This window comes from Stegodyphus dumicola, chromosome 8 (assembly GCF_044657685.1).
Source record: "Stegodyphus dumicola isolate Sdum_Otavi_A_Nest chromosome 8, ASM4465768v1".
Lineage (NCBI taxonomy): Eukaryota > Metazoa > Arthropoda > Arachnida > Araneae > Eresidae > Stegodyphus > Stegodyphus dumicola.
The window spans coordinates 77,171,881-77,198,379 of record NC_140775.1 but is presented as its reverse complement, the minus strand read 5'-3'; the positions used below and the strand labels follow the sequence as shown (position 1 = coordinate 77,198,379).

General features: G+C 30.8%; 1 protein-coding gene across 7 annotated transcripts in view; it reads right to left on the bottom strand.

Moving 5' to 3' along the window:
- Positions 1-13,262: 13,262 nt before the first annotated feature.
- Positions 13,263-26,499, bottom strand: part of LOC118182039 (uncharacterized) — a 670,352-nt gene continuing 657,115 nt past the window's right edge. For all 7 annotated transcript variants that reach the window (XM_085822013.1, XM_085822012.1, XM_085822011.1 and 4 more), the window contains 2 exons: positions 17,488-17,627; positions 13,263-14,945 (listed from right to left, as the gene is read on the bottom strand). In XM_085822013.1, the coding sequence (XP_085678139.1) occupies positions 14,756-14,945; positions 17,488-17,627 (330 nt within the window). In that variant the 3' untranslated portion in view covers positions 13,263-14,755. The remainder of the gene's footprint in view (positions 14,946-17,487; positions 17,628-26,499) is intronic.

Below are 26,499 nucleotides of genomic sequence, written 5' to 3'. Positions count from 1 at the left end.
AAAGTTTAAATCATTTGTATAAAATCTAAAATAAACAAAAAACAACTTTAGACATGGGTAACTTTAAACATGGATAGAATATATCATTAACATCAAAAAACATTTATACACAAACAGCGTAATACTACATTAATGAATTATATCAAAATAAATTTACTCTTTTACATAAAGTACTCACAATTAAAATTATATAAAAAATCCCTTAAAATCATCAACCACCGAAGAAAAATTTTATAATGCCAAAAATATCTGAAAAGCAAAAGCATAATCTTCTTTTGCTAAGTGATAAGCAAACAATTGTTGTAGCTTTTCTTAACCTTAGAACTCAGTTGATTGTGCTTCAGCCTAGAACAAATATAATTTGCTCTACATAAAATTCTACATAAGACACAAAACTTACATTGCAGCAATCTTCCCTCACTTCAAGTAACACACATATAATTAATTATACATATATTTTTGATATATATATATATGTAATTTATATGTTGTTTTACTTCAGTCTACGCAGACATAATTATGTATATATATGTATATACAGAGGCACATAGGGTAGTTTAGTGCTGAAATCTTATAAAAGTATCTTTGCATATACTTTGGCAAATACAGTACATATATAAGGTGCTCTCTGGCTTCATACGGCAAAAGCCATGGTTTTGAAATTAATGTACAGTGGTTCTTTGCTGTGGCAAGAGATAGGCAATAGATAGAACATTTTCATTTAATGATGAAACTACTTTTGATTGAAGTTCGCTTCATTTATATTATTCTTTTAACAAATTCGGAGCATTTTGAATTACTTAATTAAGTGGAGACTCAAATGATCGCAATAAATGATCGATTTTCAGTTTTAGCGTTTTTCACAATCACTTGGCAAAATATTCCACCAAAATAAATGAGAAAAGGAAATTCGATTATAAAAGCAGCAATAAAATACAAAACAAATTATTCAAGGAGAGAAGTGAGTGGTTTAAAATTAAATTCCGTAAAAATGATATTCAACGGAGTGAAGTTATGATTTTTTACAGAAATATTCCTAATACTAGCTCATTGTGCTTAGTTGGGATTAGAAAAAAAACGAATTCTCACAAAGTGTTATTGCATTTCGTTACATGCAAGCAATAAACATTTCTTTCAAAGAAAAAGCTGAAGCATTTCCCAAACTATGATTTAAGTTAAAATACAAAACACTACTAATGTAACTACGATTTAAATTAAAATGAACAACAGGAAAATATAATTTAAATTAAAATAGTATATCAGTGTGCAATAAAATATTTACAGATATATGAAAAATTTTAATAAGAATTATACTTCGTCTGAGATACATAGCTGCACTCTTGACAATGCAAAAAGAGCCACTGTTTACATGCAGTTACACAATAATTTTACTCCACAACACTCACAGGTGATAAATATCAAACTACTTTTTGGTAATAAAGAGTAATAAATATAGTAGAAATTGGAAATTCTCATGCAATATACACTGTATGCTATTTACAACGGATTGTGAAAACACGTATGCTTAAAATGCGTGGCAGAAGGATAAAACGTGGCATCGGACGAATGGGTTAAATATTTTTCTAACGAATATATTATCAAATCACAATAAGCTTATACACATGAAAAGATTTAAGTTATGAAATTAGCAATCGTTCCATAAAAAGGAAGAATAATAATTTCAAAGTTGCATGTAATATTTTGATTCAACTAAATTTGTCGTTTATTTTGGATATATATTTTAATGCAATATCAAGATAAATTAATTAAATGTTTGAATGTTTCCACCAGATGTATTTAAAATAAAAAAAATTATCCTTGTTTTCTTAGCTTATTGAAACATATCTTTAAGTTTTCTGTACTTTACATATTTAACATATATCTTTCAACGGATGAAAGCTGGGAATGAGTGAAGAAAATGTTTTTCTTTTACATTGGTTTGGTTGCAATTATAAAATATATTTTTACATGCGAAATATAAATGAACTGTTGGTAGCTTTTTAAAAAAAGTGTAATAAGAACAAGGTAAACGTTTAGTTTTCTTGCCTTTTCGTTAAGCGTTCTTTCCTTTTTATTTAACGAGTTTTTTAATGTTCTAGAAATCACTTCAAAATTGTAGCCAGGCATATGAAAATAAATTATGTTAAATATATTCTATGATTAAAAAAGCAAAAGACGGCAGTTTCGGTTTTTCTTGATCAAACGTAAAATATTTTTGCATTGTTTTTAAATAGTGCTTATTGCAATTAAACGTAAATTTCCATTCGAGCTTTGAATACTTAAAATAATAACTATGAAAAATTAACTTCTACTGCCATTCAGAATTCTACATTATGTGTTATAGATGCTATAAAGTAGTATATTAAACATTTATTCTTATCCTATAAAAATGGATTTTATAGGAAATAATTTAATTATTCGAAATATTTAAAATTTTCACTTTCCAATGATAATTGAACTTAGAAGTTGTAATTCACTTTGAAGAAATAATTTAATTATTCGAAATAGACACAATTTTCACCTTGAAGAATAAAAAGGACTTTTTAAATTCTCTCCATTCTCCAAAGGCATATTCATTATTTATTCCTTTCTCCAAATTCTGTTTATAATTAAAACATTTAAAAGATGATTGTATGTGCATATTCTGACAAGAAAAGTTAAATTTGTTCTGGAATTTACTTGAAAGAAGATTAAACTCTGCATTTTCTGAAACACAAACTTTCAATTCCATGTTTTCATCGGATCCTTTTCTCTCTAAATATTAAAAATGCTAAAAGCAATTTTTGAACAAACACGATAATGGAAAATTTTTCGAGTACTACTGAAATGCAATTCTAAGAGTTCAAAAATATTTCATGCAAAAATGAAATTTTATTTTAAGCATACGGAACAGAAAATATTTGTATTTACGGTTTCTCCAAGCAATCGAAAAGAAGCATTTAAAGTCGAGTCTGAGAAGTACCTGTGCGTTCAAAACCAATAACTGCCCTCGACTTAACATCGCCCGATGCCGTTTGTTGGGACAGAAAGACCACTGGGACATGCGAAGCAAATAACCAGCACCATAACCTTGAAAAACACACAATCGAAATTTTTCGAGATGCGAAAAAATTCCACATGCTTTTATTGTTTTTTAACCCCAGACCTTTGTTGTTCTTGGAAGATCTTGATATGTTTTGTTTTTCTGGCTGATGCTAGGCTAAGTAGAGAATAGGAACGATCTTGTAGGGACGGCGTTCGATTATCTCAACATTTCTAGTTTAAACACGTTTTTACGTTTTTTTTGTCAACATGTATATTTCACTTAAGGATTCAAAATATGTTTTTTCAGCAAATTCTCTGGAAGTACAGGTTTATGTGAATTCATATGAACATATCTTATTTCTTCTTAATAATTCATTATTTTGGTATGCATCAAATGAAATAGGGCATACCTGAGTTTCAGAATGTATTCCAAATACTGAGTGAAGCTTCACGCCTCTTTATGGATACTTTCCATTGGATCTATTATAGTTGATTCAACATTTTATATTTCATAGCTCATATTTCATCGTGGGTCATATCGTCTTATGTTATATGATTATTCTGAGGCTATGTTAAAAATATCATATTTATCGCAAAACGTAGAAAATCCTAGAAATCAGCGTTTACCATTGAGGCAGTATAGACCTGCATATCTTTTGTTAATTATATGCTTCAGCAGGTACGGGAAGAATTTTATTGTTGTTTTGATCTTATTCCTGTAAAAATGGAATTTATACACGTGAATAGTTTGGCATTCATTACGGATGAATGTCTTCGCTTAAATTTGAGAAAAATAGCAGCCACCCAAAAATAAAATTTTAAAAGGCTGTACATTTTGACTGATGCTGCAATTATGTTTAATTGATGTTAGCTTGTTTGATGTTGCAGTATTACAGGGTTAAACATATCCCCTTTAAGTAAGTTGTATTCTACCAGAAGGAAATCTGAAGGAGTTTTAATAATATTTTCTCTCAAATTAAACTGGCTTTATTCTTTTATATGAATGCAGTCATGCATTATAAATACTGCTTTGCTTAAAATTTCTAAAGAGGATTTAATTCTGAAGATCTAAAGCAACAATGAATAAATTTTAGCAAAGCAATATGGACAACTGTTCTTTTAATTCCAATAGAAAGCGAAAACTCAAACTTTGTTGTACAGTCGTTTTCATCATGAGACTTAAAAAAATTCCCTTTAAATACTTAACGATATTTTAGCAAACTGTTTACAGTCTTTTTTCCACCGCTGACTGGACGGATCACATGCTATTTTGTTTCAGGCCATTATGCCCAGCCAGTGGGAAGTTGTTCAACTACCTAGCCAACCACAGCCCAAAGGCGGGCTCGGCAGGCAGGCTGCACAATCTATTCGAAATCTATTCTATTCGAAAAACAATTATGCAAATAATGTCTTATAGATATCTTTTTCATCTGCTCAGGAATTTTTAACTTCCTTGCATTTTTTATTTTTATAAGCTAAACTGATATTGAAGCATCCTGAAGTTTTGCTATTTATATGATGATGATGTTAATTCCAGTTTCATTTTATTTTGACTTTCCTTTTATCACGTTTTTGAAAACCAATGATAATTATGTAGTTAAAATATTGAAAATATATAGCGTTCTTCACCAAATATAATTAAAGAAAACTTTAATTACATTGCAATAAAAAGCTATACAGTTATATATAAAATAAGGATCGAACGACGTCCCTATGAAATTCTGTTTTTTTCTATAGCTACCTGCTAACACTTAGCACTGCTTTACGTTGAAGCTAATGAAATTAAATGAATAATTACCTATTTGGTCCCAATAAGAAAAGTGCTGTGAAGTAAATGGCGTAATCAAAGGTGTTTTATTTAAATAATTCTTTAAATTTAATACAAGCTCAACTGTTTTGCCTTAAAAGATAAACTAGATAAAAGATAACATATAATTATTCTTGAAATCTCAAAGTGTCCTTACATTTTTGAAACCTTCGGTACCTGGTTAATATTTGAATTCTTTTCAATTTTCTGAAACGAGATATAGAAACACTGATATTAGTCTTACTGATAAGTTTTGAGATTATAAATTATTTTGCTAACTTTAATTTGTAAACTGCATTGTAGCATAAATGTTGCAGTAGTAATCAGCAAGTTTTTCGAACAGTATTAACATGTAAATGCTTTTAAAATAATTCAATATATGCAAAGAAATATAGGTTTACCAAAGCATTTATGTAATCTGCGTTACATAACATATACGTAAAATGAAGCGAAATTTCAAACAATGGATGATTTCGATACTAAAATTTCAAAAATTTATGATGCCAAATGCTGTTAAATCATGTATAAAATAATTTATTATAAGTGTTTTTAAAATCCAGATTTCAGTTCTTGGTTCAATTTCAATTAGTTGAACATGCCATAATACATAATATTCAAGCGAAATGAATTAGGCCTATTAAATAATTTTAATGTAATCTTCAATTATTATTATTTTTCCTAAATATGTATATGTGCTATTAATTTTAGAACACTAATTTTAGAGCACACAGAAGTTATTTAAGTTTCTTTTATTGGACCAACCCAGGTTTTAGAATTCGTATATTTTCTATCAAAGGCGTAACTTTGAACAGTTATGAAAAAATTGATTACCTTATTATAAATAAGCAGAAAACACGAAAAGGACACAAAAAATAACTTATTACCTTCTTTATATTTACGAACCGTGTTTTCCAATTTTAACGAAGACATCATTAAATCTCATCATATTAAGGAAACTGTGGCTTCAGCGCCACATGTAGTAGTCAGTATTACATTTGGCAGTGCAACACCCTAATAAAATATACACAGAGAAATAAGACATTATTTTATCGCAAATAATAAGGTGACTTTATTATTTGCATCTCAGCAGGTAAAACAAACCTCTGATTTGCTCAAAGGGAATGCCATCACTTTGATACGTTGATAATTTATTCTTTGCTAAACTACGGTAAGTGCTTCATCGAAAGAAGTTCGTAATCTTCTAAAAGAAATCTTCTTAAAAGCGATGCAAAATTCAGTTTGACATTTATTGGTGATAAGACATGCTGTGTTATAAATTCATTGATGAAATACGAGTTCAGATAATTAATATCAGTTACATTTGTTCTTGGCAATGAATAGCGTTAAGTCCAAAAATCAGCATAAAGATCATACAATAAACAACTGAAAAGTTATGCTATATTATGCCTAACTTGCAAAAAAGTTCTTGATTACATATATCCTACGAAATGAAAAATTAATTTTATCACTCATAATCCATTTAAAAAATCTTATTACTCTTGTATCAATAAATTAAGGATTATAATGTTAAAATATATTTAGTTTAATAGATGTAAGACAGTGAAAAGTATAACATACATTTGTCTAAAAAATGAATACATCTCATTTCTTATAATCAGAAATAACAGACAATTTTTTAATCACTTACAGGGAATTTATTCAACATTTCATTCAAGGAGATTTGTATTTAACTAAATACCTTAACGTTTTCACATTAGTGAGAAATGCATGATCTAAAGCATGGAGCAATGATAAAAGTAACACAAGCCTTTAAAAGAAAATATGTGTTATCCACTACACAGCAAATTTTCTACAAGAAGTAAAATGGGGTAAAATACTTGTATAGATATGATATATGCATCATATCTTATCAATATATATATATATATATGTATATATGTATCATATAAAGGGTAACAAATGAAGTCTAATTATTTTACTAGTTATTTTTTATTATAAATCAAATTTTCTTGAAATGAAAGTAGTTCTTCATTTCTCAGATAAAATTACATCAGAACTAAAACGTTGCTATCTAAAATTTTATTAGTGCTGCTATTTTAAAAGAAGAGTTTTACTGAAATCTATATTATGCATTATTAGAGATTCAATAAATCATTCATAAATAATTATGAATAATTAAAATCAAACCTTTAGGTCAAAGTAAAATATTTATAACTTAGTTTAGTACTCGAGTTTTAAAATGAATATTCATGGAGGGAATTGACATTTTTAGACTAACATTGACTTTAATTTTTTTCCTCTATATTACGTAGAAGTGAGGTCAATGTTGCTTCTTGATAGCTAAATTGGCAGTTAATGTAATTTCAACACACTGCTGAGAAATTTTGTACGTTTCACGGAAGCGGCTGATCATTTAATAATTATGGCACTTTTTGCTCAGTAAACATGGACACATATTAGAATTATGTAAAGCAGAAAGTTTTCATACACTATAAAATGAACGCACATTAATCTTGTTCGGTACAAATATTGCGTTTTTTAAATGCTCCGGATAGTTCTTTTTGAAGTAAATAGAAAATTTCTAATGGGCTTATCAAAGACTAGAAGTTTATATGCGTTAAGTTAATGATAATATTTTATACAGTATGTCGATTAATGGATACGGTTTTAAACTTTATGACCACCGTGAACCTTTTCTTGTAAGTTATTTGAAATTAAATATACAAAATATTTTAAGAGCAAATAAATTCAAATTATACGAAACATTACTTGTAAGAATATAGACAATAAAATCTACTAAAGATTTGAAAAGCGCGCAAACCATGCAAACATTTTTATTATTTGCAAACAATTATTTCATAATCTGAGAATACTGCAATACATGCGTAACGTAATCTTCCTGATCGTAAGACAAATTTAAGAACTTTACTGATATTTCTACCATTCATTTAAAATACATAAGAATAGCATTTTCATAAGCAGTTAATTAGCTATATTAAAATAATTTTTGAAGCATAATAGTTCTGACAAAAATGTTAATTAAGTATTATATTACAGAATAATTAATTTCTTAGAACATTCTCTACGAAACTGAATTATCTTTAGCGAATGGTAGCACGTATATGATTTTCCCCAAGTTAGTTGAAAGACTTTATCTTCCATTGAAACCGCACTTTTCTCATAACGATGTACTGCTTACAAGAATGAATATTAAGCGAAAATTTGGACATAACGCAAGAAAACTTCAGAACTCATTATACAACTCTTCTCTCATTAATAAAAAATGATAGAGTTATTTACTTTGATGGTTAGTTAGCAACATAATAAATAAGGAAATTAGGATTCTGCTTATGTTTCTTCGTTTCAATATATATGAGATTGTGAAGACTGCAATACATATTATCTTAAGAAATAGGTATGTCTCATTGCCTTATGATCAGGAATAACAGACAATTGTTTTGTCACATACACAGAATATTTTCTTATATTTCATTCGATCAGATCGGTAATTTAATCAAATACTATTATATTTTCATATTTCCAAGAAGTACATTATTTTAAGAATGAAGCAATAACAAACGTTTCGCAATATTTCGAAACAAAATATTTCTTAGATACTGCACAGCATATATTCTGCGAGAAACACTATATTGTAAAACATAATATCAGAAATTTATTACGGTAACAGATTTCAATCGAATTTACTTTCAGGAACTCCATAGGAAAAATAATGTCTGATAAGCAAATAAGTCTTTTTCGACGTTTCATTCAAGTGCAGAATGAAATGCGTTTGGACAAAAATAATAAAGTTTCCGAAACATTCAAAGATTTAAGGAAATTTCTCAATTAGTTGATTTAATTACTTATTCTTGATGACATCATTTTACAAAATTTCCCGTCAAATTGTTCGTGAAGGCAGAAATAACAACAGTATAAAGTTATTTTATTGCATTGCAAATACAATAGATATCTGCATATATTTTAGAAATGCGATTAGCCATATCGAATTTGCAATAAATTAGATAGTTTGTAAATTCCAGTCACGTAAAAAGCGATCCCGTTTAATGCCTTTTAACGTATTATCCATTAATCGGCACAGTTACTAGAGTGACACTTGTCACAGTCGCAGATATGACATGAGTATTTCAAAACCTTGTTATTGAGTTTTTTTTTCTTTTTTTTCTTTTTTTTTGATAAACTGGAAGAATTTACCTAATTAATTAATAGTATCTTTATTTACGAATGCTTTATATTTAATTTTTAAGCTTATGTTGAATTTATCTAACTTATTTAATGGCATCTTATTAACTGAAGTTAAAATGCTTACTATAAAAGCGAAGATGAAAAGTTTCACTAACGAATGCTTTGCTGGGAAGCCGCACTTGGAGAATCTGGTCAACCAAAGACAAGCGAGTAAGATTGCTTACCTCTGGTTGAAATCCTCTTGTATGAGTGGTTTTATGTTTTTACATAAGTAACGTGATTACGAGTGCTTCTATCAGAACGCCGTCTATGAAGGCATCCCTCCCTTTAGGCAGGTAGACCTAGCGTGCTTTGCCGTAATCTAATAAATCTTAGAATAATTTTGAACACCAGAACAGAGTCAACATCTTAACCACGATAAAGGAAAGCTTGAAATAAAATTCATATTAATTACAAATTATTTTGTTTAAATTCCTCCCGACACTGTTATTTAATAAGTTTTAGAACTCTAGTCTAAATATAGGAGAATATGTCTTCTTATTTTAGGAGTATACAGCATCAACTACAAAGTACGCTATTTAATTCCCTTTGAACAGAGAAGTATTCAAAGAATGCATGTAATACTTTCAATTCTTGCGAACCACCACGGGTTTGCAATATTACTGTTTAATAAAAAATTTAAAAAAAAGTTTAAATGGTATTTAATAATTAATAAGTTACTGATTCATAATGATAAAATATTCTCTTAGGATAATCATTTATCTTGAATGCACATAATACTTTTATTAATAGGTTAACAGCCTGAATTCTTCTATACGGCTGCTTAACTCGCCACTGCTCGGATTGGGTCTTTGAGACCCAGGCAAATGCGTTTTTTATTATTTCAGACAGATGGCAGCATCAGTACTGCTGATGTTCCATCTACCTTCCTATCCTTAGTACATCATTTAGCCCGTGCCTTGCCAATAAAGCAGGTTCTTTCAGACGGGAGTTATTTCATCGTATTAATCGTCTTGGGTCCGTGAGATCCAAACCGTCCAAAAATATTTTTTCCTAAATTTCATTTTATTTTATTTTTCTAAATTTGTGTACTGAGTGGTACTCAATTTCTGTTTCATGTATTTGCAGGACTTTATTTTCAAAAATTTAAATTTCAATAATCCTGATGATTTGGCCGCAGCACTACTTTTGTTTGAGGAGTTTGTTCGGATTCCAAGATGATGTGACTTTAGTTTCATATGTTCGAAAGCGGAGAAAAACAATGATCCCCTTATCATCCATTAATAATGATGACGAAATTGACGAAAGTATGGATGACAAGAAACCTGAAATCATAACGTTTTATAATGAAACAAAAGGAGGTGCTGACTCTGTCGACAAGAGAGTGGCATTTTATAATGTTGCTCGAAACACGGAACTTGGTCAATGGTCGTTTATTATGCCGTACTAAAAGTACATGCTATAATTCATATTTAATTTTCAAATCAAATGCACCTGATAAGGCTGAAGTCAAACACAGGAGAACATAAAAAAAACACACACACTCATATTCGATTTGACAGAAGACCATATCAAAGAAAGAGCAATGTCAAAAAACATTTCAAGGAACATCCATATTGCTGCACAAAAATTGTCAGGAATAGTTGGAGAATTAGAACATCGAAATGAAACCGGAAAAAGGGCCCGATTTGCCTATTGTAAGGAGGGGAAAACTCAATACATGTGTAAGAAATTCAAAAAATATGTGTGTTTAGAGCATGCTGCATTTTTTTTTTTCAGTGAATGTAAAAGTGAAATATAAATCATCGTATTGAGTTACCTATTCTTCAACAATATAAAATACCTTTATCAAATGCTTACGATGCGAGTATGATATATCTGATGTAAAGAACACACAGACAGAATCCGTGCATTTACGGCAATTTTTTTTATCTATTCACTCACGGGGTAGTAATAAAAATTAAAAAGATTTTTTATGATATTTAATATGTATTGATTCAAATGATAAGAAATCCTTTTTGTGTAGTTGTTCTTGCTTTATTTATGACCTAAATTCCATGATTATTAATACACGACCGGAGTCAAACAATTATCTTACCTTGTCGAATTTCAGATACCCAGTTTCAGGTTTCCTGTAAACTTTAGCTCACACTAACGTTGTTCATAGTTATCGCGACCTTTATCAGAAATTGTTTTAGCTAATTAACGCGTCACCTTAATGACATTTGTTCCCCTTGCCTTAATTATCGCATCGACATATTCCTTCAGCTTTGAGCTTAATTCATGACACCCTTAATAGAATTAATGCAACAATCAATGTCTTTTTTCACTAAAAGTGCTTCATTCCTGCTAGGTAGCTCTCAAACTGCCGATTAAATTTCCGACACGTGTTCGCTAATACTTAAAGCTTCATAATAACATTAATATAATTACTCATTAGTACCAAATTCAATTTTAAAAAATTAGATAATTTTGATTTACTATCAGATTTATTTCTTGTCTTTTGGTAATAGATTTTATGAGGTAAGAACGTATCTGGAGAATCTTAATCTGGAAAATCTGGCCTCAATGTATCCGGAGAAAGAGTTCAGAGATTTTTGTAGCTGGAAAGGTATAAATAATTTTCGTAACCAGTTCTTCAAGGAATATAATAAAAGAAGTATTTATAAGGAATAGGCAATCATAATAAAATAGTTTAAATGTAAATATGGTTATAAATTACACGAAAACATTTATATATATATATATGTCAGATTTTGAAATCATCGCGAGCAATTTTATTAAACAAAAATGTTACTTTACATTTTACTCGTATTAAAGAAATGCTTTTTTATTCTCAATGAAAATATTTAAATAATTTGGCACATAGAGGATAAAAAATAAATTATATTGACTGCTAATTATAATTAAATAAATAAAAAATTAACGAATCAGTTTTTTACACTTTTCAAGAAGAAGTAAGTTAGAAAAGAGAAAAATTGTGTTATTTTGTCAAAATTTAGAGATAGTGTGAAAGCATCGCATTTATATTTTATGAAATTAAGCACGTTTTGCTTTCGGAAACAAATTTAAAATTTAAGTTTTATGTCATTATAGTCTCATTGACATTTTAATCTCATTGAAACATTACGTTCTTCACTAGTATCAACACTAAGGTTGTTAACAATATGCCAAATTCGCAATTTTACTTAAATTACTTTCATATGAAGCATTAATCATTAAACATTATTCTTATATGAATTCGTATATGAATGGATTATTTAGATGCATTTTTAGGGAAAACAACAAGTCATTGCTTAAATATTAAATATTAGTCATCAAATAATTATTCTATTATTTAATCTAGAAATCATAGCATATCATTCTGCACATAAGTCAATATTCATATTTGGAAACTGATAGAATTTGCATAAGAATAATTTATGTATGAAATTTGGTATTAAAGTAAAGCAAAATAAACATGTAAATTTCAAATAATATTAATAGTAATGAAAAGATCAAATTCTAGTAAAAAATTTATATTATTCTATCATTGGAAGCTCAAAAATTGTTGCACATCTATTCTATACTTGTGACGCCTATTCATCTGAGAAGTGCTCCCTTTGTGCAACTTGATTGTAAGTAATGATTCTTCAATATCTAACAACAAAAGTGCTAGACAGACACATAGCGTTGATTTATTACTTGTGAAAAACACAGAAATTGAAGAGTCAAATTACACATGCTTATCTATTCAAAACAAATCACTATCTCTGAAAAAGGTATAACTTTAAATACTTGGAAAGAAGCTAATTATAATTTATTTTTCCAAATAATGAAGTATTAATTTAAAAGGATTACGGTAATATTTTGACAAAAATTACTTTGATAGATATGACAAAGCACAAAGGTTTATTAATTTATGAATAAAACTAATTTTCGAATTAATAAAAAATTGTGATATGCACATTCCTACTATTTATAATAAAATGCTTTCTTTAAGATACAGTTTTAAATAAACAAAAAAAAAAAAAAAAAAAAAATGTTAGCAAAATCAGAAGCTTTTACTCAGGACGAAACAATTTTCATCGTTTTTGTTCGTTATTTTAACATTTTTTAAATAATACAGTGTTTCGATGTCTAAAGAATTATATGAATAAAGCACTTAATTATAAAAATAAATTAAAACTAATACATGTTATTTATATTTGTAAAATAAGTTTAATTAATTCTACCTTAAATGTATTATGAACCTGTAGTATATAATTAACATCAAATACTTTATATATTCCTTCATTATCAGCAATTATCAGCAATTTATATAACAATTTTCATCAAAATAAACAAAGAATATGTTATTTTAATATGAAATACATTGATATCATACTATTTTTCATGTGCATTGAGCTGCAATACAAACTTTATTATAAAATGTTTTATATACATAGTTAGTTTTGATAAATAATAAAAATTTGTTACAATTCTTAATAAATGCAAATTTTACATACCATACTGTTTAAAGATATACCCTTTCTCATAAACAAGCCAAATATGGACAGTTTAAAATTACAATATTTTACTCAAAATAGGTTATAGATATAACTTCAGTTGCAAAATCTGATGACGAAATATCTGCCACTCGCCAATATGTGAAGGCAAAGCCATTTACATATTGTCTAATATATTAAACTTAGGCCAGTTTTATTAGAAAGAAATGATACAACAAACTGGTAAGGAAGAAGGAGTTTTCAAAAAAATTTAATATAATCGACCTAGTTTATACAGGAAACAAGAATGCAGCTGTAACGAGCAAGAAGCTACAATGGTTTGAATTTTCATGCTCATTTCCATGCAGGTTTGCCATCACGGATAAGCGAGTAAAAGTTATATGACACTATTATTCTATTAATAGTCGTAAAAACCAAGCATTTGCTGTTTTTGTCCAAACAGGACAAATATTGCATTTGGTTACAGAAATGAATAATAAAAGAAAATTTGCGAAAACGCCTTCACAGAAATTCTAAAGAACGAAAAAAACAATTTAGAAAATAATTATAAATGAACAGCCCTCAATTTGTTTTTTAAATATATGTAAAACATGAAACCTGGGAAGTTAGCCATCATTACAGTTTAACTAAACTCCAAATGCATCTCTTAATTTTCCGTATTAAATGATACATTTTTAGTAAGTCCATGGCGACCTGTATAGTATCTGCTTCATATGTTTTCATTATGTTCACTGAAGGCTTGGATAAATTTGGTCCATTTTAAGGACAGGAAATTTATCAAATGCATAGATCATAGGATCAGTTTCTTTCTTCTCGTCTAAGACGTGGGGAAAAGAAACAAATCCTAAGATTTCCGTGTTCTTTACTTTGCTGCTTATATATTTACTTAAAAGATTCGAATATATAACTAAATAATTTTTATAGCTTACTTTAAAAGATTACATAAATTTTCCTTAGTATAAAATCCTGTATGGCTGACGTAAACAGGTTTCATTAATGGCACATGAATAAGTTTGATATAAAGAAATGCAAAGCATATATAAATATACATAATATTCTGCTTTGTGTAATAAACATTTTGATTTTCAAAGAAAACTCACTCTATATGCAAACTTATGAAGGCTAGCAAGAAAACCGCATGAATTAATTCTACACTTCTCGTCAATGTGTGCGGCTTAGAGCACTTATGTCCTGTTTTCGAGTCAACTTCATTTTCTAACTATCATCTTGTGCTTGGAAAAGGAATGAGACCAGTCCCAAGTAGCATTTCCTTTCAAACGTATTCCGGCTCAGAAAAGCTTTGGTCCTTTGATAAACTTCTATCGTAGTCATCATTATAATATTCATCCTCTATGTCTTCGGAATGTTGGGTTCTGGAATGGGATACAGCCAAGGATTTCTGGTAACTCAAGAGCTGCCTTTCTAAGCTGTAGTTCTCTAACTGGAGAGCAGTGATTTCACGCCTTAAATAGAAAATAAAACCTATTTAGATATTTTAATTACGCCTTTTAATGCATATTTAAACCCTGAAGAATTTATTAATTCAGAAGTCAAACAACAAAATATGCATAATATTTGTTGTTGAAGAATTTACCTAAATTATAACACAGAATTACGATACGATGATATATTATATTACATTACAGAGAAAGTTTAAAAAAAATGCATATGTCTTAAACAGTTAATCGCAGAACAAAAGTTACAATTATAGAAAAGAAGAAAATAATATAAGCAGTTAGATTGTAAATAGCAACTGCATTAATCAAGGGACTTCTTTTTAATAAAAATAAACGATATTAAATATTGTATATGAATGGCTTCTAAAATTTCTGATTGCACATTAAAACGAAGCGTTTTATGCAAATAATGATAATTAAATAACTACTTCTCATGTTACATCAGCAGCTACAGTGAATTCAAGAACATTATCTCCTTTCATGAGGAGAGGATGTGGTCTTCAAACATTTAGTCCTGTTTTTAAAGCTCCATACTATACCGAACGTTACTGGTTAGCACCAAAAAGGAGAGGTTGCCCTGAGAGGTGGATGGACCATCCACTCACATAATTAAGAACAGGAAGATGAATGATATGATGTGACAAATTTTGGTCGAGGCGTTATCTGAACGGAAAGATGTGAACAGAAACTGAGTTCGTATGTAACTTTCCTCCCAGACATATGATCTTCAGAACGCAATTTAGAAGTATGCCAGTCAACGTCAAGGGTAAAAGTTTAATGAGCATGAGTAACCGATGCAAATTATTCGTAGCAATGTCCAATTTATTAATCGTACTAATGAAAACTATTTTAAGTCACACTCCTTTATATAATAATCATGCAATGCAATCAACTGCATAACGTGTGTACGGCGTTAAGCTGTTACATGTTTCGGAATCATGCATGCATTTTTGAGATTTAAACCAGCCATTAAAATGCAGCTTTTCAATCTTTTATTTTTTTTCCCTCATCAGGGATGGAACAAAATTTTGGATTTTTAGGAACGAAGGTTTCTCTTTATAAACTTTGTTATATGTATTGTTTATAAACTCTAAGCAGCTAGAATTGTTTTATAATCGAGCAGCGATTGATAAACTCATTTAAATTTCAAAATGAGTAAAAAACGGTAAATTTTTCAAAATATCTTTAGGTTTTTCTTCATAAAAGAATATTTAAGAATACAACTAATGAAAGTTTATATTATATTTATGTAAGAAAGTAAAATATTGCTTAAAGAAATTTTTTATTTATAAAGGATTGATAAAATATTCTTTTTAAGGACAAGAGGTATTTAGCAGAGTTTGCAAGGATACGAATGTTTAGAAATGGAAACTTCTTACTTTCTTGATAGCATACGGATAATGTTTTTAAAAGAACAGAACATGATATGAAAATAACAACAGTCAAGAGCATCATATAAATGGTTTTTGCAGCTAAGTAATTGAAAATTCAAGAAAAAGGGCTCGTTCCTATGATGTAAACTTTTATAAAGTGAAATATGTTGCTTTTGTCATTTACTCCTTCATCTCAGGAATGTATGTGGGGGGGGGTAAGAAAGCTAGAAAACAATATGGTTAGTAACTCATTTTCACTTAATTAAATAAAATAAATGCGATAATAAAAAAGGAATTTTTTTATTACTTTTTAGCTACAAAATAAAGTTAAGCGTAAAATATTATATTTATTGTTAAATAGTTTTATTATGAAAATTAACTTTTGTTTAAAACACATAATATTGATAGCACTGAATCACAGAAAGTTGTACCTCAAATAAAACAATGATTCGTTACTAATTTGGGTACACTGATTGAAAACGTAAAAGTGTTTCACTAATTCAAGTTTTTGAGATGCATGAATGTGCAGTTAATAATAGACAGGCTTTGGTCATGAAATACTTCCTCAATAACAAGCATTGATTTTGATCTCAATTTCTCTTATAAATCACACAAATAGTATGCCGAATATTCTTACTTTCCTTTATGGATTTGCAATTTTGTAAGAAATAGTGTCGGAAGCATATCAGATTGTAAATTATCAGTTTAGAGGGATATGAAGTAGTTTGGCGAATTTTAACAATTTCACGAGTATATTGAATGGGGAAAGTTAAAATTAAACTTAAAAATTAGGGTTTCCAAGGTCTTAATCTATTTAATTTCTTCGTAAAACTTAAATTTAAAAGACAAATTTTAATTAACCCGAAATAATAACTGATTTTTTATCTTCTCTCTTTCATTTTTAAACACGGCAAACTTGATTAGGAAATGCGATTTTAATAACATGTATATACGAAGGTTAAGTCTAAATTTCCTTTTTAATATAATCAGGAAGAAATTTTCAAAATAATAAGAAAATGAAATGAAAGTTTTTATTTTAGTTCACGAAAGCGTATATTTTGTTGAAGAAACGGAAATGAGGAAATGAAACTACATCCATTTTTAAACACCGGAAGGCATTTTTCCCAGCCATTTCGTAAAAGTTTAACGCATCAAGCAAACAATGCAATACTCACTTCATCTGATGGCCATGTATTCGACAAACGTCATCATATTTGTGATAGAGGGCGCTGAAAAGGAGCATAGATTCCAGCCATTCAATGTGAATCGTCAGGTGCGTGTTATTCTCTAGATAGGCACTATTCATTTCCCGGACCTAAGAATAAAGAAATAGAACAACTTACTGCATTGATCCAACAGATAATTACAATAATACAAATGTAAGGAAAACGAATGACATAGGATAAAACCAATATGTTAAATATTACAAACACTTTGCGCTGTTAAGCAGCTTCCTGAATAATAATTGGTTTACAAGCTGTAAATACTGAATGAACCATTTCTCTGTTTCCTTTGCTATGGAGCCAATCCTGAAGATATGATCACACACATAATGTTTGAAAACGGCATTAACAAGCTTTGTTTCGTTAAATATTAACCCTTCTTAGGATATTTGAAGGTACAAAATTTCTTAAGGCAGACATTTTATATAGCGGCTTCAACATTATGGTTAAGAAGATTTTATAACAGTGAAGTCGAAAGTTTTATATAATTCCTACAGATTAAAAATATCGGTTATTAAAGTATTCATCATTTAATGAGTCTAAAATAAAGATACTCATCTTGTAAAATTCTAGCACCAATTATTCAATAAATATAACTGACTGTGTCAGTTTATATGATGCCTGTTATCAACATAACGGAAGACGTTTAGTGCAATTATAAAACAAAAAATGCTCATTTTGGCAATTAACGGTCCTGTTTTGGATAAAACCTAATTTGTGGTAAATTCGTGGTAAAGTCTTGAATATATTTAATAAGCATATTATTATCAATTTTTGATATCGACTACAGTTTATGAATACAGTATCCGACGCTTATTGAAAATATTTCCGTTCCAAGCACATTTGAGTTCCGTAAGCGGCGATTTTTTATTAGCAAACTGCGATATCAGTCTTAACTATAAATAACAACTATCCACTTATCAGTCCTAAAATAATAATTAAATGTTGATGCTAGAATTAAACTGTTAACGCAGCTTGGGAATTTATTATTATAAAATGTTTTTACAAAATTAAAAATAAATTTTTTAGAAAAAAGTATTACAAGAATAACGTTGTTGTTGTGACTTATCTCACTTGGCTAACAGTAATATCAGAACAAATTCACGAAATTCATCGTGGCAAAGAGTAAAAGATTGTGCCTGTCGTCAGCAAGAGCCCTGAGCACCTTACAGGTGAGAATACGACTTTGCCCAGTTCCGTCCTCAGTTTTCTGGAAAGAACACCAGGTGGATGAGTCCGATGGTCTCCCATACCTCTTCCCCCACACCAGCCTCTCGAGAGGGCTTTTGGTTCGAAGCATATTTAGAGAGCCCCCTGCCTCACAGGCGCTATTCATTTACAAACATCTAAGCATTCTCCGGGATTCGAACACGGGCCTTTCGGTACGGCAGTCAGCATCGCTAACCACTGTCCTGGTTGGGCGGCCATCACTATCCCGGAACACTGAAATTTTTACTTTTACAAACAATATCCGCCTTTCTTTCGTACTATTCCTCAAAAGTTCTTTACTTGTGTTCTCAATTTTTAAAACTGCTGTTAGCCTTTCTGTTTAAGAGTTTTTCTTAGAATCTGTAATGCTTTCCTACATTGTATTGGTGTTGGCAAATCATCGCCTTCTTCAGTATCATTCTTGCTATTCGTTTTTGCAATTATTTGAACATTTCCTGAAACAGTTTTTAACCTATGTTTTAAACCCTGCATTGACTGACTGATATCTTGCTGTGACTATAATATGCAAGGCATGTAGCAGAGATATCAATTTAGTCACCTCTTTCGGAAGCAACTTATGTGTAAGGAGTAATTTATGAGTATCATACTAGTGTGTAAGCAGTAACTTATGTGTAAGCAGGAACTTATGTATGATCAGTAGGGAGCAATTCATGAGTACGTATTAATTTATGTACAATGCAACAGAATATATATGTAATGCAACGGTATAACGCAACTATGCACAATGCAACTATGTAATATAATCCTTGACTGAAACAGCATGCTGTTTCTTACTCCGCACTGAATAACCAAATATGTGTAAACTGTGATCCGAATGTTGCCATATGTACAATCCTATATGTAATAATGTATCATATTAATGTGTAACCAGAATTTTAAGTGCAAGCAATAACTTATATAAGTAGTAATTTATGTGTCATCAGCAGGCAGTAACTTATGTGTAAAGTAGCAGTTATGTATAGTGCAACAGTATATGTGTGTAATGCAAAGGTGCAGTGCAACTATGTAGTATACTCTTTAACTGAAACAGCATTTTGTTTTATATTCCGCACTGAATAACCCAATATGAGTGAAGTGCGATCTGAATATTGCCATATGTACAATGTATTATGCAATTGTGTATCACATTAATGTGTAAGCAGTATTTGTATCATAATAATGTGTAATCATGTATCAAATTAATGTGTAATGTAGCATGTATATGTAATTCAGCATCATATTAATGTGTAAGCAGTATTTCATGTGCAAGCAGTAATTCAGGTGCAAGCAGGTACTTATGTGTATGCGATAATTTAACGAATAAAGCAGAATTTATATGTTATCAGTAGGCAGTGATTTATGAGTAAGTAGTAATTTATGTATTATGTAAAGTAGCAAGTCTTATGCTCAAGTTTAGGTTAATGTTATGTGTCAAATATCATATGTCATGTAAGTTTTATGTTTATGTCATATCAACAATGTAACTAATGTAAACCAACCAATATGTAAACCAATGTCACTCTGAAAAGAAATAGCCCCTGTACGGCCATGTAAACCTTTTGTGAAATATCAATAAACTCCCGGTGCGCCCTTATGAGGCCCCAGGGAGTTGTTGCGTCTGGATAGGGAAGGGCGTGGGACATATGCCTGTTTACCTCTGTTAGATGCCAGGCGTCCCCGTCCTCCGTCACCTGTCCCCTGCAATCTTAAATAATTCAATTCTCTTTATCATTTTCTGACCACCTTCCTGTAATGATATTTGAAAGTTTTTATAACACTTCAGCATAAGGCTAAATATTAAAAATTGTATTTGCAGAAAGAGATACTAATATTTTCCGAAAATATTAGAAGAATTTCTGCTGTACAGTTGAATAATTACAAAGATATGTTTTTCTTTTTGAGTTTACTGTTTCATTTCAAAAGAAAATCAGTACAAGTACTATTTGTCATTCATGAATTCTTTCTGTTGTAATAATTCAAAGGTAAATTTTTGGATCCTACTAAAATCGAGGTATTGTGATTTCTACTGATATATTACTTTATATACCACTGATATACACTTTATAAACCACTGATATATTCTTTCTTATTGGATCCATATTACATATTTATTGCACAGAAACACATCCTATGACTTTCATTCATTCAACTATCCAAGAAAACGTATTTCACCCGCATGATGATATGATTTTTTTCTCCCCATTCAGGTTTCTTGTAAACAGTGCTATTTCTCTCTTTCTATTTTGTAAGCCAAGCGTCAATTAATACAAAATTATATCCTAGCATTTTCGGGAATTTCACAGATTTTATAATGAAACGAATTCTAAAAATTCGAAGATATTTTAGTCTTATACTTAAAAACCATTCTAGAAAAGGTTTTCAACGTTTCTGGATTTTCTGGTTGTTTTCCAGCTTCTTTGAGACATTTGATTTTTTATCAGTATTTCACCAGTTTTAATTCCTAAGTAAACTGCACAATGCTAGTTGAGAAATTTTCAGTTTAAATGCAGTTTCTTTGTGGCTGCAGTTACCAAAAACATCAAGATTTTTTTAACAATTTATTCTTCTCCTTCAAGTTTAAATCTTTTCGCATAGGAATTTTCGACAAGCGCACAAACAAATTAAAACCATGCTTTTCCTAAGATTTATTCCATTTCAAAACTCATCTTTCAAGCCAGAAAAAAGTTTGCTCTTTATCTGTCAACTCAGTCTGCCACTTTATGATTATAGGTATGGTGAATGTTTTCTTTGCTTTTTTCTCAGCTTACAATTTACCGCTCTTTCCATTCAAAGATAGTTAGTGTATGATAGTCCTATGAAGCGTGTCATGAATTCGAGAACTCTCTGTGAACAGAATTTGTGTACCTTGAAGAGAAGATTTTGAAAATGAAAGTCTTAAAAGATGGGATGCAGAATTTGCATTTCCACCTCTTACTAGTTGGTATTCGAGAATGAACAGTCACTCACTCATTTACTATGGCTCTGTCAGTCTATAAAATATCGGATTGCCTATCAATCCCATAGGATTGCTGTTAGTAAACTCAAGATGAGAAAGTTCTGTCTTTTAAGCTCGGCGAAGTTCTGTCTAAGAAAATTCTGTCTTTAAAAGCGAACAAAAAGGTTTAAAAACAGTGACTAAGTGATAAAGCACCTTCGGCGGTGAAGGTAGAAAATTTCGGTCAAACACTTTTTTATTGAAGCGCTTGATACCAGAAAGCGCTTTATACCTGACTAATTTATAAATTAAACGAATGAACTACAAACAATTTGGTAGGAGTTGGATATTCTGATCCCTAAAAATAATGAGTCTTTTACCGATTTGATATAAATGGTGGAGATGAGTTTAATAAACGGCGGTGTCTCTATCGATTACTTTATATTGGTTTGGTTCTTAAAACTCTGAAGCGGCTGATTTTATTAACCAGTGAGTTTAGTAAGCGTTCGATACTATATATACAGGGTGAATCTGAACAAATGGGCAAAACTTTAGGGGCTGATAGAAGGCAGCTATACGAGCAATATTCGTCATAGAATGTAGGGTCGGACGCAAACGGTGAGCCGCCAGGTGGCATTTTAAATGGTATAAAAAGGCATCCAACGACATTTTTTTACCGTAGATTACCAGGGCGAAGGCTGGTTATCCGAACCTCGAAATTTTCAAATTTCCACAGCAATGAATTGGTCAAGGTGGTCCCATAGCTTGGCCACCCGGATCACGGAATCTCTTACGTTCGAACTTTTTCCTGTGGGGCCATATGAAAAGCCTAACGAATATAGATCTTACTTTAATAGGGCTTAAGCCCTATTAAAGTAAGTGTAAAGAGTCTTTTCGTATGATGCATTTTTAACTGGATTCATAATCATTAATTTTGGAGGAATTTTTATTACATTTTGCATAAAATTTTAGTTTAGTTTTATTATGAAAAAAATCTGAAAGCTATTTTATGACCCTTCTTATCAAATTTTGTATCTTTAGGATCAGGTTATTAAAGATCTTTCTCGTCTGAACCTTAGAACAGGAATATAAATTATTAAATATGAATTAAATCCTTATTTTTATTTTATTGGCGCAATAGCAGACTTTATGCAAACTTTTCTACTATTTTTATGACCCATAAACACATCGAGACATTTATGAGAGATAAAATATACAATTATATTTTTACACCTGCTTCACGTTGTGATTTCTGTACCAGGTACACGAAAAGTAGAATGCTCTCAGCTAGGAGCTGTGAAGTAGAAAGTTCAGAAGAATAAACTTCGCAGCTATAATAAAACTGCTATAATATAGTTAGTCTATCTGACTAGAAATCTTTATTACATACATAAAATTGAAACATAGAAAATACTAAATTAAATTGAATTTAGAAGTAAATCAGATTTATTCAAGAATATTTTGCAAATCGTAAAAAAATTTGAACGATTTATAGGTCTAATAGAAGTACTTAGCCAGAGCATTTTTAAGTTCATATTGTATTAAAATCCAATATCTAATTCGAAAGAGAATATTAATTTTGACTGTAGAAAAAGTATTACTTTAATAGTAAATTATATTATAACAGACATATTAATTATTTAAAAGTTATTTGAAACTAAAATTAAGAAAATGTTCCTGGTGTTAGGCATATACAGTCGAATCCGGTTAATTGGACCACCGGATATCGGTACAGCCGCTTTTTCAGACCAAATCCTAAAGAACCGAAACAAATCCTATATACATAAGCCTAATATTATTCGTTTATTTGTACCGAAATTCCGTTTAATCGGACCAAAAAACGTGAGAGCGAATAAGAAAAAGAAGCCACAAGTCGGCCGCGTACAGCGGATGTACAGGTGGACTGCGACATATGGGAGGATCTGTCGTTTCGGCTCTCTAGGAAAATGCTTTAGCAAAGGTCAGGAATTCCTTAAAGTGCATGACAAAAGCAAAACCGGAAATGAAGAATAGAGTATCCGGCTCGAACTGAAAAATATTCCCGCCTGTCAATCATAATTAAAGTTTACACGAGAAAGCTATAATTTAGTGCCAAAGCTTATAATGGCGAGCATTTTATCTCCCTCTTGACCTCAACATCTTGAACTCGAAACACCAAGGGTTCTTCAGACCACTTTAGTCAGTGAACTACGCACGTGTCTTTTCTCCTCTGCCAAAATGCCACGACGGGACATAATGTTAGCTGAAAAAATTGGTTTCGTGGATAAGATCATGCAACAACCACGAAACAATAGTCAGTGTCGTTTGGTGGAACTAACCGGATTGGCAAAGACTACAATTTTGCGCTTGATAAAACAAGATAATGAGCTGCGAGAAGAATGGGCACAATGTGAAGGACGACGAGGAACTTCCAAAAAACGAAAGAGTGAAGGCAAGAACCCAGATGTCAATGAGGCCCTTAATGAATGGTTTGCCATTGTTACTGGACGATCTGCGAGAGTAAGCGGGACAATGTTAAAATGCGAAGCAGAAGAACTCGCTAAAAAGCTGGGCCACGATGACTTTAAAGCTACGGAAGGTTGGTTGTCTCGATGGAAATTTAGACATGACATAAAATTCAAGAAAGCAAATGGCGAGAAAGAAAGTGCTGATAGCGATAATGCTGAAGAATGGAAATCAAGAAAACTGCACGAGCTTCTTGAAAATTTTTCAGCAGATTACATCTACAATGCTTATGAGACTGGGCTATATTATCGTGCTACACTGGACGGCTCATTAAGTCACAAACATGTTGCACTCTCTGGCTCCAAAAAAGGGATGGATCGTGTAACTGCCTTGTGCTGCTCAAACATGTCAGGAACGAACAAGAGGAAGCCGTTGGTTATAGGAAAAGGCGCTAAACCTCGCTGCTTTAAAGGACTTAGGATGGAGAGTTTACCAGTTGTGTATCGTGCAAACAGAAATACGTGGATGACCTCTGAACTTTTTAAAGAATGGTTTAAAGATTGGGACAGAGAGCTACAACACCAGTCGAGGTGCAGCACATCCTCATTTAGATTGCTTGATGAACGTCCAACTGGAATTTCTACCTCCCAGGACCACAGCTTTGGTCCAGCCAATGGACATGGGTATCATAAAAAGATTTGAAAACGCTTTATCGTGTAAGGTTGGTTAATTACATCCTTGAAGCAATTGAAGAAAGTTTGCTGACCTCATCGTCAAAAGCCAGCTAAGTCAGTGCAAAGGTCAACATCTTACAAGCAGTTACATTTCTGGCCGACAGCTAGCGAAAAGTGAGCAGTGAGACAATTCAGAACTGTTCTTCTCACTGGGGTTTTAAGTACTTGGTTTTGGAGATGGATGTGGACATGCTCATTAAAAGTGAAAGTGATGATTTACATGTGGAACTTCAACAGGTACAAATTTGCGAAGAATTTTTATCCATTGACAACGAACTTCAATGCTACGATAAAAATTAAGATTACGACGCTGCAATCGTTGCTCGAGTTGCAGCAAAACACACGAAAGCATCGGAAGACGAAGAAAGTGATGATGATGATGAAGCTAATAAGTTGGTGCAAGTGACAACACAGGATGCGAGGAAATGCATTGAAACTTTGCGTCGGTATTTCATGCAGGAGGGAAATGAAGGCAGTCCCATTGCTGCGTTAGATGTTTGTGTCGATTTCGTGCAATCCGTCAAGAGAACGCGTCAGATCACATTGGATAAGTTCTTGAAATATTGACTGGGACTTGGTAAGAACTTGTTGTCATTGTGCTTCGCATGCTGAGTATCGTGGAGAGCGTATCTTAGAATTTGTTTCTAAATTAATTTTTTCAATGAAGAGAAGTTCTACTGTATTTCTTGTTTGTACATGTATGTTCGCCATACGTGTGTACTGCACCATAAAGTTCATAATTATATTTTAGTACATGATTTACATGTACATTTGCTGTTTTCTACATATAGCACGTCTCGTCTTACAATATAGGACATGTTCGTGTAATCGGACCAGCCGGTTATTAGGACCAAAACGATCGCTTCCCGATGTGGTCCGATTAACCGGAATCGACTGTATTAATATTTTATAAACATTCTTTTCTTTTATTTGTCTTACATGTCTTTGGCTATTAAATTACGTTGCTCATTTTGTAAACTAAATAAATTATATATTAAAACAAAATTTAAAAACATTCAGGTTTGCCGTGACTATGATCTTTCTAATAAACCTCAAAAATTAATTACAGTAATAAATATCTATTAAAAATTCCACAAATGCATATTTAACATCATTTAATGCTTTGACTTTCGTGTGAAACAAACCTCCTAGAGTATGTTTTATTAGTGTAATAAATGCATGCCCAGATCTTCAGAATGAATTACACTTTTCTTTATCTACAGAAGACTATACATGAATGATGGCAATTATGCCAAGTTATTTGTTTTAATTCTAACGTAATTTTAACACAAGATAATAAATAACCAACAGTTAACTGGAAATAACGAATCAAGGCAATTGTAATACGTCTTTGATAGAAAAGTTACACACAAGAGTTGTGAAATATGAAAAGTACTTATCAGTTAATGCGGAGATAGTTTGACTTCTCACTCTGCAATATGGACAACTCAAACTGTGACGCATCAATAACAATCCTGGGGCACATTTATTATCAAGTTATTTAAAAATTCTTGAGAAAGAATTTTTCCCTTCCTCCTTTAGAGTGTGGATCTACAGAAGACTATACATGAATGATGGCAATTATGCCAAGTTATTTGTTTTCATTCTAACGTACTTTTAACACAAGATGATAAATAACCA